Source organism: Carassius auratus, chromosome 24 (genome assembly GCF_003368295.1).
Source record: "Carassius auratus strain Wakin chromosome 24, ASM336829v1, whole genome shotgun sequence".
Lineage (NCBI taxonomy): Eukaryota > Metazoa > Chordata > Actinopteri > Cypriniformes > Cyprinidae > Carassius > Carassius auratus.
The window spans coordinates 8602803-8619715 of record NC_039266.1 but is presented as its reverse complement, the minus strand read 5'-3'; the positions used below and the strand labels follow the sequence as shown (position 1 = coordinate 8619715).

Below are 16913 nucleotides of genomic sequence, written 5' to 3'. Positions count from 1 at the left end.
CATTGGTTGAATATTTGCATTGTCACTGGACATTTAGTGCCCACATGTTTCCTAATCACTCACTTTCTCAATGCCACTAACGATGCATTCACATTCCAACACGTGTGTGTGTGTGTGTGTGTGTGTGTGTGCAGGAGGTTCACATCTGGAATACATTTGCTGGTGTTGTTTATCCGGTGGCGGTGCTAAAGTTACCAATCCCCAACCTTGCCTTTTCTCCTCTCACTGATTCTTTTTCTTTATATTTCACTCTCTCTCTCTGATCCATGTTTTCTCAGGAGTTAAATTCTCTTCTGTTTTGGTGACGTGCCATATAGGTGGTGCATAGTTGTTTAAACAGTTGTTATTGTTGGATGGGATGGTCAGTTTGTTTGCTGGTAAAATGTTGGAATGGTTTCCCACACGCTCAGACCTTTATGGATCGTGGCAGGCAGATAATTAAGACCACGCTGTAAGTGCTTAAAGGTGTGCGAATGAAGTCGAGTTGTTTTAATATTATTAGTCTTGCAAAAGAAACCAAGAAGAAAACAACTAGCAGTAGCTCTCCCAAGAACAACAGGCCAGCGTGTACATAAACAATACCAGCTGACCCTGTAACACCAACTATAGATTTATGAGCAATAAACACAGGAGAATTACTGATAAAGTGTTTGACTCATGATGCACAATAGCTGATATCATGCTGATAGACAAATATGCATTTGTTTCATAGTATTCTAGCCTTTTGTATGTAATATATTTAATCACAGTGAGTCTCTGAAATTAACTCATCAGCCATGTACAGTATACTGAACAATACACAAAAATGTTGGGTTAAAAGCATCAACTTGGATTATTTGGCAACCCAGTGCTGGGTAAATATTACACAGAACACATCCTGGGTTGTTTTATTTAAATCAACTATTGTTTACAAATGAATTGAATTTGAAATTGGGTGAATAAAATAATTTACGATACTACAGATACTATTATAGTTTTTAATAATCCTTTGAATCAGTTTTTGTATATATATATATATATATATATATATATATATATATATATATATATATATATATATATATATATATATATATATATATATATTTGTTCTAGTAATTCCATTTAACTTGTTAATAGTATGTGTCATTTTTAGTAGTTTTTATTCATTTCTAATTGTCTTTTAGTTATTTTAGTACATTGAGTTAAACTAAATTAGTTTCAGTTAACTGTAATAACCCTGACTGCAGTTTTACAGTCATGAGTTTTGTCCAATGAGGTTTTGAAGTGGGCGGGGCTTCCAGTACAGTGACACAGAAATAATTAAATAAACAACAACATTCTGTGCTATCACGGTTTGCAAATTCCATCATGTTTGCCGTGGATTCTTTGTGCATGTTTTTTACCAAATATTTTAGTTTACCTTCCAATATATGACAACAATATGAGAAAAGATGGACATGATCATCTTAAAGGAATACTTCACCAAAAACTGATGCTCTGCAGTGAATGGGTGCCGTCAGAATGAGAGTCTGATAATATCATCACAATAATCCACAGCACTCCAGTCCATCAGTAAACATCTGGAGACGACACAAGATGAAACACATCTTTTAAACCAGTGCTTCCTGCCAAAATACAAGACCGTGCTTTACAAACACAAAGCCTCATCGTCTCATCAAGAGTGACTGTTTCTGTCAGTTAGGATGATCAGCTAGAGGTTTTAAAGTAGCGTGGCTTTTCTGAAGGCTGTTTTTGTGCGTTTTGCCCATTAAGATGAGCTCTTTAATGGAGCTGCACAGAGCACTCATTCATCGTGGTAATGTGGTAAATATAGTTCAGGGAAACGCTGTCACAGCGAAGCTCAAATAAACAGCTGATTTAGCTCAGCAGGGCTTGTATTATTTAAATCTGGGTATATTTAGCAGCAGAGCGGCCTAGCATTAGCGTTAGAGAGACTAGCAAAGACCTAGATCGGTCTTTCTCAAAGTTATGAGCAACACTCTTACACTAATGTTAATAGAAAATGTGTTATCAATGTTGAAAACAGTTGTGCTGCACAATATTATTGTGGAAATGGTAAAAAAAAGGATTTACAAGTTCAGAATAATAGCATTTATTGGATTATGTATAATATGCAACCAGACTCAAATGCTTCTTAAAAAAAGTGGAGTTTCTGTAGGTAACATCAAAGTCTACCCATAACCATTGGATTACAACCACTGGAAATGAAACATGCACTTCTTTTTTATGATAAACATCCGTCATCATGTTTTCAGGAAAAGGAGGATGAGGAAGAAGACAAGAGAAGTGAGAAACTGGAGCTTGAGGATGAGCTGCTGTTCGAAGACTTCGAGCTGGGCGATGAAGACTGTGAACTTCCTGTGGAGGAGGAAGTGGAAGAAGAGGATGGAGAGCTTGAGGAGGCAGACGTCGAAGAAAGTACCAAAATGAAGATCCTGCAGCAAATAGCAGACGTGGCGTCCAAACTCAAAGAAATCATTGGCCATCTGATTACCACGGCAGGAAAAGTAGTCGTAACCATATTATTGGGGCTCACAGGTAGGTCGTGTTGAGACACAGGATCAATAATCATTCATTTATCAACTGAAGATGAAAACAAGATCAAGTGTGTTGTTATATCCCAAAGATCACACTAAAATAAATAAAACATAGTGCACAGTTAAAGGATAAGTTTAGTCAAAAGTTTACTCATCGTCAATTTATCAGAGATCAGGATGAGTTTGTTTCTTCATCAGGTTTGGAGAAATGTAGCACTGCATCAGTGTCTCATCAGTGGATGCTCTGCAGTGAATGGGTGCCGTCAGAATGAGAGTCTGATAAAAACATCCCAATAATCCACAGCACTCCAGTCCATCAGTGAACATCTGGAGAAGACAAAACCTGAAACACATCCAGCATTAAGATGATTTTAACTCAAACACATGGAGTCTATAATCCATAATAACACTTCCTCCAGTGAAAGTAGTAACAATCCAGACACAGATTAGTTTAGATCTGTTTAAACGCTGCTTGATCTGTGCAGATTTCTCTCCTGATTCAGACCAGAACACTTTTTCACTGGAGGAAGTGTTATTATGATTATAGACTCTATGTGGATTATTGTGTTGTTTTTATCAGCTGTTTGGACTCAGATTCTGATGTTTGTTTTTGAGTTAACCATTCCTTTAAGGGGCAAAAAATATATTAATATCAATAGGAATCCAAATAATTGAGAAAGATTTACCCTTGCATGCCTGGACTTGAATTAAACATTGCTTTGGTATTGAAATTTAACATTGGTCGTTTTTTGCACACACATTTTCTGCACTTTTAGGCTCTGGAAATGACCTTCTCTCAATGTGTCCTTGTTCCAGGGATGATGCTGCCGTCTCTGACCTCCACGGTGTACTTCTTCACCTTCCTGGGGCTGTGCACCTGGTGGTCTTTCTGCCGCAGGTTCGACCCGCTCCTCTTCAGCTGTCTGTGTGTCCTGATGGCCATCTTCAGCGCCGGACACCTCATCATGCTCTATCTCTACCAGTTCCAGTTCCTTCAGGAGGCCGTTCCTCCTGGAAACACTTACGCCAGGTGAGACCAGTGTCCCTCTCTGTTCTTTTCTTGCTGACCTCTTCTCTACTGAGTGAACATGTTCATTTTCACCTTTACTCTACACTGCTTCTCTGTTGTCCTGAAAACGGTCTGCTGACTCCCTGGCTCCTCCCTGATTTGAAACATCACACCTCTTACCATAACAGGAAGTTGCATGTTTCCGGGGGCAGGGTTTATGCAAATTTAGGGTTTGTGATGTCACTAACCCAGGAAGTAGCGTTTTATTTTGTTTTTTTGCATTGAACTGTGAGCGTTGTAACTTTGCAGATGTTGTTTGTGCTAAAACAGCAACATTTTAGCATTAAAAAAGTGAAATTATAATCTATAATCCCTTTAAAATATTTTTTATTGAAAATCTTTATGATTTTTCTTTTCTTATTTATCTATTTATATATTTACGATTTTTAAAGATTTTCACACATCTTTAAAAAGTTAACCGACGCTATTTTTCTTCTTAATGTAACAGCATAATAATAATAATAATAATAAAAATAATAACAAACATGTAATTAAATAAATATGTTCCTAAAAAAATATTAATAAAATGTAAAAACAGCAAAAAATAACTATAAGGAAATAATAATTTTAATCACTGTAAAAATAAAAATAAACGTATGAATGTTAATTATTGTTGTTGTTATTTTATTATTATTATTACTACAGTACATATAATGAAATTAACTTCTAAAAATGCATTGTTAAAATTTAGCAAAGAGTACAAAATTACAGCCAGTTACAGTTTTAACTCTATAAAATAAAAAGAAAAAAAATTATTATTATTATTATTATTATTATTATTATTAATATTATTATTATTATTATTATTATTATTATTATTATGTGTAATGAAATAAAAGCAGCAGAAAACAGCTTGAAGTCTTGTAGAAGTCTTGTAGGTCTGAAAGCCTCTCTCCTGCGTCGGCTGTTTGTGTGGGTTTGCTCTGTTACAGTAGATTTGTAGCTGCTCAACAAGATTTCAAAACGGCAAAACCATAACCAAACGCTACAAATAAACAATCATGCTGACCTCTGAAAGAAGCCAGTTTTAAAATTGTTACTCCGCTCATTTGGGGCAAATCCACATCCTGAAACCTCAAACGCATTCAGAGCCTCTATAAAAGACACGATACTACACACACGTCTGAAACCGAGCTCAGAAAACACAGCGAGGGCCAAGACAAACACACACACACGTGAAAAAATACAAACCCTGTTACCTTCAGAAACACAATGTGTGGGAGAAGAATAAAAGTGGCGAACGTGCAGAGAAAGCACAAAACAAGCTTTACTAAACCCCTTCATTCAGCCACAGAGAATTAAGTGTTTTTTTCAGGATTTAGTGGTTTCTTCCTCAAACCAAACCTGAGAAACACTCTCTTAGAAAAGCATTAGTCTCTGAGACTAAAACAAAGAGCTTTTCTCTGAACATCACATAAACAGCTCTGTGGGGATGACACTCTTGATTGCACACTAGCTGAGCTCTAAATCTGTGGAAATGCCAGGGAAGAGTCTATTTTGGGTGAAAAAAAATGCTAATTTAGCAAACCCAGAGATCGAAAGAAAATGCTTCTCTGTTGGTTTGTCGATGGGTGCACCCAAGTTCTGCTCAGACGCTCCTCGTTTATAACTGGAAATATTCATTGCAATATATCACACTGTATTTTCTTTAAGCGTGTTAGTGTTCAAATGTTTAAGGTCATTTAAATAAATTCATTTATTCAGTAAGCATGCATTAAATTGATCAAAAGTGACAGTAAAGACATTTATAACGTTACAAAAGATTTCTATTTCAAATATGTATTTTTAACTCTATTAATCTCTGAATCCTGAAAAATAAAATGCATCACGGTTTACACACAAATATTGAGCAGCACAACTGTGTTCAACACTGATAATAATCAGAAATGTTTCTTGAGCAGTAAATCATCATATTATTCTGATTTCTGAAGATCACGTGACACTGAAGACTGGAGGAATGATGCTGAAAATACAGCGGAGCATCACAGAAATACATTACACTTTAACACAGATTCACACAGAAAACAGATGATTGAAATTGCAAAAAAATAAATAAAAATTTTTGGATCAAATAAATACAGCCTTGATGAGCAGAAGAGATAATTTCAGAAACAAAAAACTTTAAAAAACCTTAAGAGTATAGTGCTATAAAAAGTCTCTGAATCTCTCTTGATACATGTGATTGTGAACCTTTGTTTGTGTCTGAATGACATCTGAAGAACCTTTCAGTTTCACAAAACCTTCTTTGTGGCAAAAGAAGGTTCTTCAGATTATAAAACGCTAAGAAAGAGATGGTTCTTTAAAGAACCTTTGACTGAATGGTTCTTCAATGACATCGCTGTGAAGCACCTTTGTTTTCCAGAGTGCTGTCATCTCTATCCTTTGAGAGGTTGAGATCTTCAGAGGATATGCGCGTCAGATTTTTTTAGATCAAAATGAGAAACACGGACTTCTGTAAAGGTTTGCTGAATATGTCTGATTTATCTTTATGCTCTGATGTCCTCATGGCACCTTTTTCCTCTTAACAGTGAGTTTATTATGAATTGGCCGCATTATAAACAGTAACTCAATCCAGAAACATGTCGTTATTTTCAGCCGTGGTATTAGGACTTGGACGTCACGCTCTGGGTTTGGATGAATTGCGAAAGGCCAAATATTCTGACTTCATATTCTCTATAAAAACCAAGGAGCATGCATTCGTCACCTAATACGCTTTCAGGGGTTTGGCTGCGAGAAGTTACCGTTTTATTGATTTCATCAGCTAAATGTGAAGTACATTGCATTCAGGTTGCATTAAAAAAAAAGCTATGTGTTCGTTCTGAATGGATGTGATGCTTCAGAAGTGTTTTTGGAAGTGTTGGGCTGTGCTTCTGTTTATTTATACCCTTTTTAACTTTTATTCCCTGGTTAAAGGCACTGGCTGTTGTTTTTGTTCCCTGGGCGTCCGGTTTTGGTTCCACTGAAAGAGAGAAAGAAAAAATAGATGGATATAAACACAAGCATAACCTTAGAAGCTCTTCTCTTACAATTTTTTTTTATTTGGTGATAAACTTAATCATTCCAGTTTCATATCATTTATATCTCTTTAATTGTTATTTGAATATATGCATTGAACTTTTCAAAAATATGGTATTATATATTTTTTTTTAACATGATGGTGAAACATCATCATTGTTTTTGTTCACCAGGGCTGCATTTATTTGATCTAAAATTCATAATAAAACACCTGCATTGTGAAATATTATTACAATTTTAGATAACTGTTTTGTTATTTTAAGTCTTCAGTGTCACACGATTCTTCAGAAATCATTCTGATTTATTACAGTTGAGCTGCTTAGTATTTTTTTTAAATCTCTGATGCTTTTTTCAGAATTTTTTGATCCATAAAAAAAGTTAAGAACAGCTTTTTTTCAAAATAGAAATATTTTCTAACAACATAAGTATTTGCTATCACTTTTTTAAAATATGTTAACATCTTTGCTAAATAAAAAGAAAAAGAAAAAGAAAGAAGGAAAGTTTGAATGGTAGTGTTACAAAAGATTTTCAATAAATGCTGTTCTTTTTTTTACTTTTTATTCATCTGATGCTAAAAAATCAGCTTTGCATAACAGGAATAAATTACAGTTTAAAGCATTATAAAATAGAAAACGGCTATTTTAAATTGTAATAACATTTCACAATATTTATGTATTTTTTTTATCAAATAAATGCAGCCTTTAAAAAGCATAAAAAGTCCTCCTGGTCCTGAACTTCTGCACATCAGTGTATATGTTATAATATCAGATACCTTCACTGTAGCATGTTGGAATGTAATGGATGGGTTAATGAATGAATGTTATTTCCTCATCTTCTCCTCAGTCTGTTTGGCATCTCTCCTGTGGTTCAGACGGACTGCTCTCACACCTGGATGTTCAGAGTCAACCCTGATCTGGAGTGGCATCACTTTGTCAATCCCATCATGCTCTTGGTGCTGTATTACACTCTGGCCACGCTCATCCGCCTCTGGCTGCAGGAGTCAGAAGACACGGTCAGACTACAGTCTTCCTGCTCATCTGATTACAGAAGTCAAATAAGATTAAACAGCGAACATCTAAATGTTTTGTGAAGTTGTTATACTCCTCTGTGATTAAGTGTTAATCCAATGCGATGATATTAAAAAGCATATTCAGGAAAAAGAAAAAAGTGACCAGAGCACAACCTGAGGGTTTAGGAATTGTGTTTTTTTTTTTTAAACTAGTATCCAGATGATGTAGTGTTAAACTGAGTATAATGTGATGTATGTGTGATTGTGGTTCATCGGCAGGTCAAAGAGAACGAGGGAGAGACTGAGGAACGAGAGGAACCAGAATCTTCTGAGAGCAATATGACCGTTTACACTGCAGAGAAGAAGAGGCAGCTGTGGCGAATTGCTCATTATCGCACAGATGAGAGACACGTAGGACCTCAAGCAAAAATATATGTCTATATAAAAATATAGAGTGGATAAAATGGTAGTTCAGTTCGAGAGATCTTAACAACTGCCCAAGAGGAAACATATAAATGCTGAAAAGCAAGGGACCCAGTATTGAGCCCTGAGGGACACCACTACTAACAGGACCGACCTCAGATCTGTGACCATCCATAAAAACAATATCACTATGATCAGTTAAATTGTGAACCAACCCAGAGCAATCTCTATTACCCCAAAGACAGATTTGAGTCGACTAATAATACAGTATGGTCAACAGTAGCAAAAGCTACACTTATGTCCAGAAGGATAAGAACTGGCAGAGGTTCAGCGTCAGATGCTAATAATAAGTCATAAGTAACTTTGACCAAGGCTGTCTCAGAAGTGTGTAGTTTCCGTCAATAACTATGCACTATTATTTATTCAAGATAATTTCTTTGTATATGTTTGTGTAGCAGACATGCATGCACTTACCATATATTTTCTATGATTTGTTTCAAGATGTGATTGGTAGATAAATAGTCGTTCCTTCTGCATTTTCAGCTGCTCACCACACAAGACAGCTACAGCACACCTGAGGTCTGTGTTTCAGATCGACTGTCATTAATGAGCATCATAGATGAATACACGAGCCTGTCAGGAAACACTGTGGCTTTACTCTGTCCCAGGTATTGATGGAAACATCACACAGAGCCTCGCTGGACCTCACCAACGGACCGACGTCTGTGGAGCTCTACTCAAGCCCTCTTTACAGACCCGGCCAAACCGAGACTGATCCGCGTAAGTCAGTCACTAAATACCATATTAATACCAAGGTGTTTGAAAAAAATATATATATATAATTTTTGGTTTGACTTTATATATTCATACATGTATAATGTGGAAAGAGAATTATATATTTATGGATTTAAAATATTATTTTGCTATTTTATTAATTGATATGTCACTAATTATAATAAATCTATCTGGTTAATATATATATATATATATATATATATATATATATATATATATATATATATATATATATATATATATATATATATATATATATATATATATTTTTTTTTTTTTTTATTATTTATTTATTTAGATATATTCATTGAAATTAAGACAAAAATAATTCTTTAGATTTAGGTGCAAGTTAATATGTAGTGAAATAGGATGTTTTCCACTCACACTATTCCCATAAACATCCCTATATTCCATATATATTTTCCATAGATTTCGGGATGTTTGTTTTTTTTGGTTCTTGGAAATGCAGTCTGTTTTTTCCAGATACACACATGTAAAGCCTCCATTCATGCTCGAGGGCGAAGATATTAGATGATTCACAGAATCTGACCCTGGTGTTTGCTTAAAATACATGCTGGTTTTCCAGAGAAAGTGGACTGCGGTGTTTACGAGATTGACTCAGTGTATGTCGAGCTTCCCGAGGTTCAGCCGTTCAGTGTTGTTCGTGTGAACGCGGCAGTCAAGGCCTTCAGGTTCATCATGAAGCAGAGCTACATCTGTGCTCTCATCGCCATGATGGTGAGTCTGTACGAAGCACGTTCATTTAAAGACATCATTTGAAGTCTTGTGTGGAAAGGCATTGTTTCTTCTCCTGTCGATCCGTCCAGGCTTGGAGCATCACGTATGTGAGCTGGCTGACCTTCGTCTTCCTCATCTGGTCCTGTGTTCTGTGGATGGTGAGGGACCGGAGGAAATACTCCATGATCACCTCTCCGTTCATGGTGTTTTATGGGAACCTGCTCATCGTCCTGCAGTACATCTGGAGCTTCGAGTCGCTGCAGCCGGTTCCTGGACTTTTCCTGAAGAAAGAAGTGCCTTTCCGGGAACTGGGATCGAAAGTAGGGACACATCACGTATTGCATTTATTTGTGTCTACTAGAGCCGGTGTGATGAATGATATGATACGTTCTGGACATTTTTATTCGATGTGGATTAGTCACACAGCAGAAATAAAGAAATACAGTCAAATACACATCAAAAAGGAAAGTAAAACTGAAGACCTTCATGACAACCCGTCAAAATAAAAGTCTGGTTTAACTTGAAGAAATTATGACAAAAATATATCTCTTTTGTATACTAAAATATAATTCTCAAAATATTTGTAGTAGTGATAATTAATAATAGTATTATTTTAAAGAATATCATACAACCAAGATATTTGTTCATCCAGGTTTTAATTTATACAGTTCTGTTGTGCAGAATCTTATTTAACAAAAAGATAAAAAACGCAATATTTTGTTTGAAATTATTTGTAGTGTTTTCATTAAATTACTTTTATATATATTTGTTTAAGGTTTTATTAATCCATTTAATTTTTGATGATGAATTTGTGTTAACGTAATGTAACTCATAAAACACAAAAAATCCAGAAAAATTAAATAAAATAAAATGGAAAACACAGAATGTAGGGGAAAATAAATATCCTTCTCCATTAATGTTACAAAGTAAATAAATAAATGATAAGATACGATGATCTGATTGGCTGTGACTTATTAGGACACAGTGTAATTCTTGTTTGAGTTGTTTGTTGTGATTGTTTATTGAGCGTTGCTGCTGGAATCACTGAACACTGTGCAGTACACTGATTTTATGCTGATTGAGGGAGTTTTAGGCACTAAACACACATATCCTCTTTTGAATGAATCATTGACTCCATCCAGAGTGAGGAAAGGGGCTCAGAATATCACTCTGGATCCCTCACATCCAAGTCACCCCATCTTTGAACTTTTTCCATCTGGCCAGCGCTTCAGAGCCACAAATACCAGGACAGTCAGGCACAAGAACAGTTTCTTCCCCCAGGCAATCTACCTCATCAACAGTTAAATGTTCCCCACTTATGCAATAGAAATGTGCAATATCTTTATATTTATCTGGCAGCCCTCCATCCTAGTACATCCTTGCATCTTACTCTATTCTGTTATAATCTATAGCACAACTGTTCATACAATTAATTTATTTTCTGATTTATTTTGCATTATTTGTCTTTTTTTCTTTTTTGTCTGTGTGTTGTTCTCTCTGTGTACTGGAAGCTTATGTCAGTAAAACAAATTCCTTGTATGCACTTGGCAATAAAGCTCTTTCTGTTTCTGATTCAGATTGTGATATGACGGTGTGTTTGTGTGTGTTTGTGTGTTTGTGCAGACGTTGTGCCTCCTCAGTTTCTGGCTGCTGCTGAGGCAGTTTCTGACGGAGAGGAGAGAGAAGCAGACAGTAGAAACACAGCTGTCTGATGTAAAAGTGGAGGGACACACAATTGGTGAGAGACACACTGAAACAGTACTGTTAACTAAACCTAAAACCATAAAAAGTTCAATAAAATAATTCTTAAAATTAAATTATTTACCATTTCCTATTTCCTTTGGTTTAACTTGATACTAAAATAGTGCTAAAATAACTGAAACATTTTTTTTTTTTTACAATTTTAATACAAATTAAATCTTGAACATTTCCAGAAAACATTTGTGCATATTAAATATCCTCAAATTAGGAAATAATTAATTAAATTTAACACATTTCACAAACAATTTAATATCAGGAAATGTGATTTATTATATATATATATATATATATATATATATATATATATATATATATATATATATATATATATATATATATATATATATATATATAATATCTATAATTTTCATATATAATTAAATGTTCAGATTTTCAAAAGTGCATTGTGCTAGGAAGCTTTGAAAATAACAACAAGATCAATAAGATCTCAATAATATAACAATAAGATCAAATCGATCACTGCTGGTTTGTTTTCAGAGACAGATGCTGTTTAAACCTGTGTGTGTGTGTGTGTGTGTGTGTGTGTGTGTGTGTGTGTGTGTGTGTGTGTGTGTGTGTGTGTGTGTATGTGTGTGTGTGTGTGTGTGTGTGTGTGTGTGTGTGTGTGTGTGTGTGTGTGTGTGTGTTTGTGTTTGTGTGTGTGTCTCTCTCTCTCTCTCTCTCTCTCTGTGTGTGTGTGTGTGTGTGTGTTACAGAGGGTCTGCAGGACGAGGCCGGTGGACACAGAGAGGTGATGGATGTTTTGGGCCGTACAGTCATGGCTATGCTCAACAAATACTGGATCTACATCTGTGGAGGAATGTTCTTCTTCGTCAGCTTTGAGGGACGCATCGTCATGTACAAGATCATTTACATGATGATGTTTCTCTTTTGCGTTGCACTTTATCAGGTTTGTGTTGGACTCTGTAGCTCTGATGACCTTCTGACATCACTTCCACTTCCACAAATAACACGCTCTAGACACAGTAACAGAATTATTAGACAGTAATTAATGAGGAGTTTGTTTGACGGTGTGGTTTGTATACTGTCATTTGGTTTATTTATCATCTGTTTGTATGCCATTTTTGTTTTTGTTTATTTATTATTATTATCCATTTATTTATTTATTTGACAAAGATTGTTTCTGCCAAATTTTTATTGCAGTTCTGAAGAAAATTTTTTTTTATTGCAAGATATAAACACAGAATTTAGATATTAATGCTGAATTGAGAGATATCAACTCACATTTCTGAAAAGACATTTATGGGAAGAAGTCATAATTACGATTTATGAACTTGCAAAAATTTGCATTGCAAAAAAAAAAAAAAAAAGGAGGCAGAATTGTAAGAAATTTTATATCAGACAAAATATATTTGAGCAAACAATCAAGAGATATAAACTCAGAATTGAAGCCTGAATTTGAGATAAGAAGTAGCTATTACCTGTTTCTTTCCTTTTTTTGTGGTGCAGTTGTCTTCTGTACTTCTTCAGTATTCATCTCGTGTTAGATCTGTTTATACAGACAGTTAATGTGTCTGTTCCAGCTGCACTATGAGAGATGGCGCTGGATGCTGAAGTATTTCTGGATGTCAGTGGTGGTTTACACCATGCTGGTGCTCATCCTGGTCTACACCTTCCAGTTTGACTCCTCCATAAACGTCTGGTCCAACATGACAGGCATGAGCAGAGAGAAGTAAGCATTTAAGATGTCTTTTAAGAAGCAGGAGCAGTGTCTCAGGTGTTGTGGTGTGATAGGTGAGCTCCTCTTCTGTGCAGGCTGGAAGATCTGGGTCTGGAGAAGTTCTCTGTTCCTGCTCTGTTCACGCGGATCTTCATTCCCGCCTCGTTCCTGCTGGTCTGCATCCTGCATCTGCACTACTTCCACGAGCGCTTCCTGGAGCTCACCGACATCAAATCTGTGGCCGACAAACAGAAGAGCACCATCTCCAGGTACAGTGGTTACTGAAAGCACAAAATGAAAGTATTCTCCATCTTCAAGATGCACCTTACGGTCTCTTTGAGCTTTGCATGTCTGGCTGCTGAGCTTTTTCAAGTCTTCACATAAACTGGATTTAGATCTGTAATTCCTGTGAAGCTGAACAACAGAAGTTTCTGACTCCATCAGGTTTTTCCGACAGGATTTCCTTGGAGGAAATAATCCTGTGACCACCGTACATCACAGTGTTTGTGTGATAACGTGCATGGCATCTGTTTTGATCCCATTCTTGCATAATAATAATAAACAACAACAACAATAATAATTATAGTTATTAGTTAATAGTTGTTAGTAATATGTTGTTGTTATTATTAATTAATGGTGATATAATCATAACAAGGTGCATAACACAAATGCATCTTTTTAAATATATTTTATACTATTTCTCTGATATGATAATTTCCATTAATATTTTAAATTAGCTTTTCATCTTTTAGTCAATTTTAGTTTTGTGCTTTTCTGTCAGTTTATATATATATATATATATATATATATATATATATATATATATATATATATATATATATAACTTTACATTTGAGAAATGCAAGTACTTTAACTTAAAATAATTTAATTTCAGTTATTTGCCAAAGCATCATTTCTAAATTAGTTTTAACGTTTTTATTTCTTCTTAAGTTAAAAGTATTATTCTTTTTTAATGATTATTTTACTTTATTTTATCTACTTTGCACTTTGAATTACCGTCGTGTACAAAATGTGCCATATGAATAAACTATCTTGCCTTGTCTATTGATGTTGCTGTAAATGGTGATGTACAATTTAAGTAATATAAATAAATATTGTAACAAAATAATGATAATATAATTTATTAATTCTGAATTCCTTACTTATTATAGATCAGTTTGTAGCAAAAAAATAAATAAATAAAAATCCAAATGAGGTTTGTGATTCAATGCTGTAAATCCAGAAAACGTGAAAAGTCAGAGGGATGTTAAAATGTTGATTTTTTGCATTGTGAGCACTGCTTATGTGTAACACTTTCATTATTGGCTAAAAATGAATGTGAATCAGTGAGCTGTCGTTTCTTTCGTTGTCAGACTCGTTCATCTGGACGGTAGTCTGGTGGATATCTCCATGATCAAACCTTCATTTAACTCCATACATGAGGAGGAGACTGAGGAGAGAGTAGACCTGGAGAAAGAGGAAGATGATGTTCAACAAAGTGAGGAAGAGAAGATCTCTGAGCCACTCTTCAGCTGCTCGATGACAGCAGACGCTGAGCCGGAGCAGGAGTCAGGTAGATACGACCGGCAGAATGGGTTTGGATGCACTGAAAAAACTGTCACTAGTTTACTTAAAGTAGAACCTGTTTTGTTCAGTTTGTCAAAAAGCAAATAATACTCCCCAGAAAAAATAATGAAAGGAAATATATATAGAAATATAATAGTTTACATACTATTTAATTAGTATAGCTGTTTTGATTGTGGGTATTATTTAAGTAAACCACAAAAAAGAATATATATATATATAATATGATGCATTAAAAAAAAGGATATTGCAATAAACATTAAGGTCTTTGAAAATTTACTTCATTTATACAGTGCAGACTAAATGAAACATTTAATGACAAAGTCTATTTAGTTTTACCTTGAGTGAAAATTATTATATTGACCTGCGTTTAGTCAAATCTTTGGCTTATGTCAAGAAAACATTTTTTTTTTTTATTGCATTGTATGAATGTTTCTGTCAAGGTTTTGGTAAGGGAGGAACTCAAGTGCAGACAGGATTCTCAACACAAAAGGGTTTATTTACAAAAGGGGAAAACAAAACCCACGAGGGGGAAAACAATAGCTAGGGAAAAGACTAAATAACAAAACAAGACTGGGCAGACAAGATAAAGACACTTAACACTAACTATAAACAAACACTCACGGTATTACAAAGACTTCTTCAGGAATGACAATCACAATTACAGTCACAAATCTTAGGGTACAAATCTCAATGAACCGACGCAAGACAGAGCACACTAGGAAAGCTAAATAGAGGGAACAATCAAGACACGACAGGTGGCACAGATGGGACAATCAAGACACGACTAGGTTAACAAGGGGGGCGGGGCAAGGGAACGAGACAACACAAGCACATGGCCCAAAGACAAGGCCATGCGCTTGTACACAAAACAAGGGTCTGTCATGATCCTGCCTCAAGACTAGGAAAAATCAAGGACACGAGGGCAGGATCATGACAGTTTCTGTCATTAGGAAAATAATGAATATTAAATCAAAATTTTGGGTTTGAACAAACCCATAAATATAATTTGAGAAAAACTAATGGATTTGGAAAATTTGCTTCCATCAAACAGAATTGCATTGTGTCATATTTCATTTCTGCTAAGACCTAAACTAAGAACGAATGTTGGAATAATAAAATATACACAGTTCATGTTCAGTAAAGAGCAGTGCAATACAACAGGATCATATCCTTGCAGATGGTATCATCTAAATCAGAAGTGTCATTTAAGCATAAGTAATTAATTTACAAGACCAAATCATATTTTATATCCTGGCTTGAATGAAACACAGAATGTAAATCTGAATTTATATTGGAGCGATGCAACTGGAAGAGGCTTTTACAGGCCGATGGAGCTGGACGATTCCAGCAGAGCAAACAGACCAGAATAAAAACTTCTAGACTTGTTTAATGTGTAAACACTTTTACAGTCAGCTGATATGCTGTCTGAGCCACTTCAGTGCTGCTTACGACTGGACTGAATGAAGACTGAGTGCATTAAACACTGCGAAGTCAGGCATTTGATTTCCAAGTGTTTCTCTCTTTAAACAAAAGACGTGAGATTTGAGAGTCAGTAAACCTTTTTTGTTGTTGATTTATTTGTATAGCACTCTTAATGCAACCTGTTGCCCAAAGTGCTTCACAATCACGAACAACGAATGCATAAACACAAAGTCAAAGCAAAGGTAAACAATCAAAAACTCCCCATCACGAAGATGCCCAAAAAGTCTTTAAATGATGTGCTTTGAACATGGCCTTAAATTTCTGTTATGACTTTACTGACCTTACAGAAAGAAGGAGAAAGTGGTGTCAATGTTTTGGCTCACTCGAAGATGTGCCAATGCTCTGTGATCAATTCCAGAATAAAGCAGATTACAGCAATCCATTTGTGAGAATACTATCACTGTGATTGCTTTCTTAAAATCAGCAGTTTACAAAAAGGTTTAGTTTTAGCTAAAATAAATCTTGACCTGACGACCAAATGTATTTGTTTATCAATTTTTAAATCTGTGTCCAGAACAAATCCTACCTTTCTTACACTATTTGTAATTAAACTAGACAGATGGGTAGATTTTAAGCATTGAGCCTCTTTCTCAATCCAAGGGTCGTGCACTATGACCTCGGTTTTAATTTCAAAAAGTCTGCAGCCTTCCAGGATTTCATGTCTTGTAGACACTTTACAATATTTTTTTTAATGATGTTCATGTTCTGCTGTCTCACTGGAAAGTAAATCTAAACAGTAGAAGGATAAATTATATTTACGAAAAATGGATACTAAACATATAAAGGGAAAATAATATTGGTGCAAGAATCGAA

The 16913-nt window shown here is 35.1% G+C and overlaps 1 protein-coding gene across 3 annotated transcripts in view; it reads left to right on the top strand.

The window, feature by feature from the left end:
* The window catches only part of LOC113042233 (piezo-type mechanosensitive ion channel component 2-like), a 101086-nt gene that overhangs the window by 53082 nt on the left and 31091 nt on the right, over window positions 1–16913 (top strand). For all 3 annotated transcript variants that reach the window (XR_003275553.1, XM_026200898.1, XM_026200899.1), the window contains 13 exons: window positions 2259–2541; window positions 3357–3570; window positions 7468–7636; window positions 7913–8044; window positions 8600–8635; window positions 8725–8836; window positions 9438–9589; window positions 9679–9909; window positions 11213–11327; window positions 12067–12260; window positions 12895–13043; window positions 13127–13300; window positions 14405–14604. Coding sequence is in view for 2 of the 3 variants with exons in the window: in XM_026200898.1 (XP_026056683.1) it covers window positions 2259–2541; window positions 3357–3570; window positions 7468–7636; window positions 7913–8044; window positions 8600–8635; window positions 8725–8836; window positions 9438–9589; window positions 9679–9909; window positions 11213–11327; window positions 12067–12260; window positions 12895–13043; window positions 13127–13300; window positions 14405–14604 (2161 nt within the window). In the remaining variant the exon portion in view is untranslated. The remainder of the gene's footprint in view (window positions 1–2258; window positions 2542–3356; window positions 3571–7467; window positions 7637–7912; window positions 8045–8599; window positions 8636–8724; window positions 8837–9437; window positions 9590–9678; window positions 9910–11212; window positions 11328–12066; window positions 12261–12894; window positions 13044–13126; window positions 13301–14404; window positions 14605–16913) is intronic.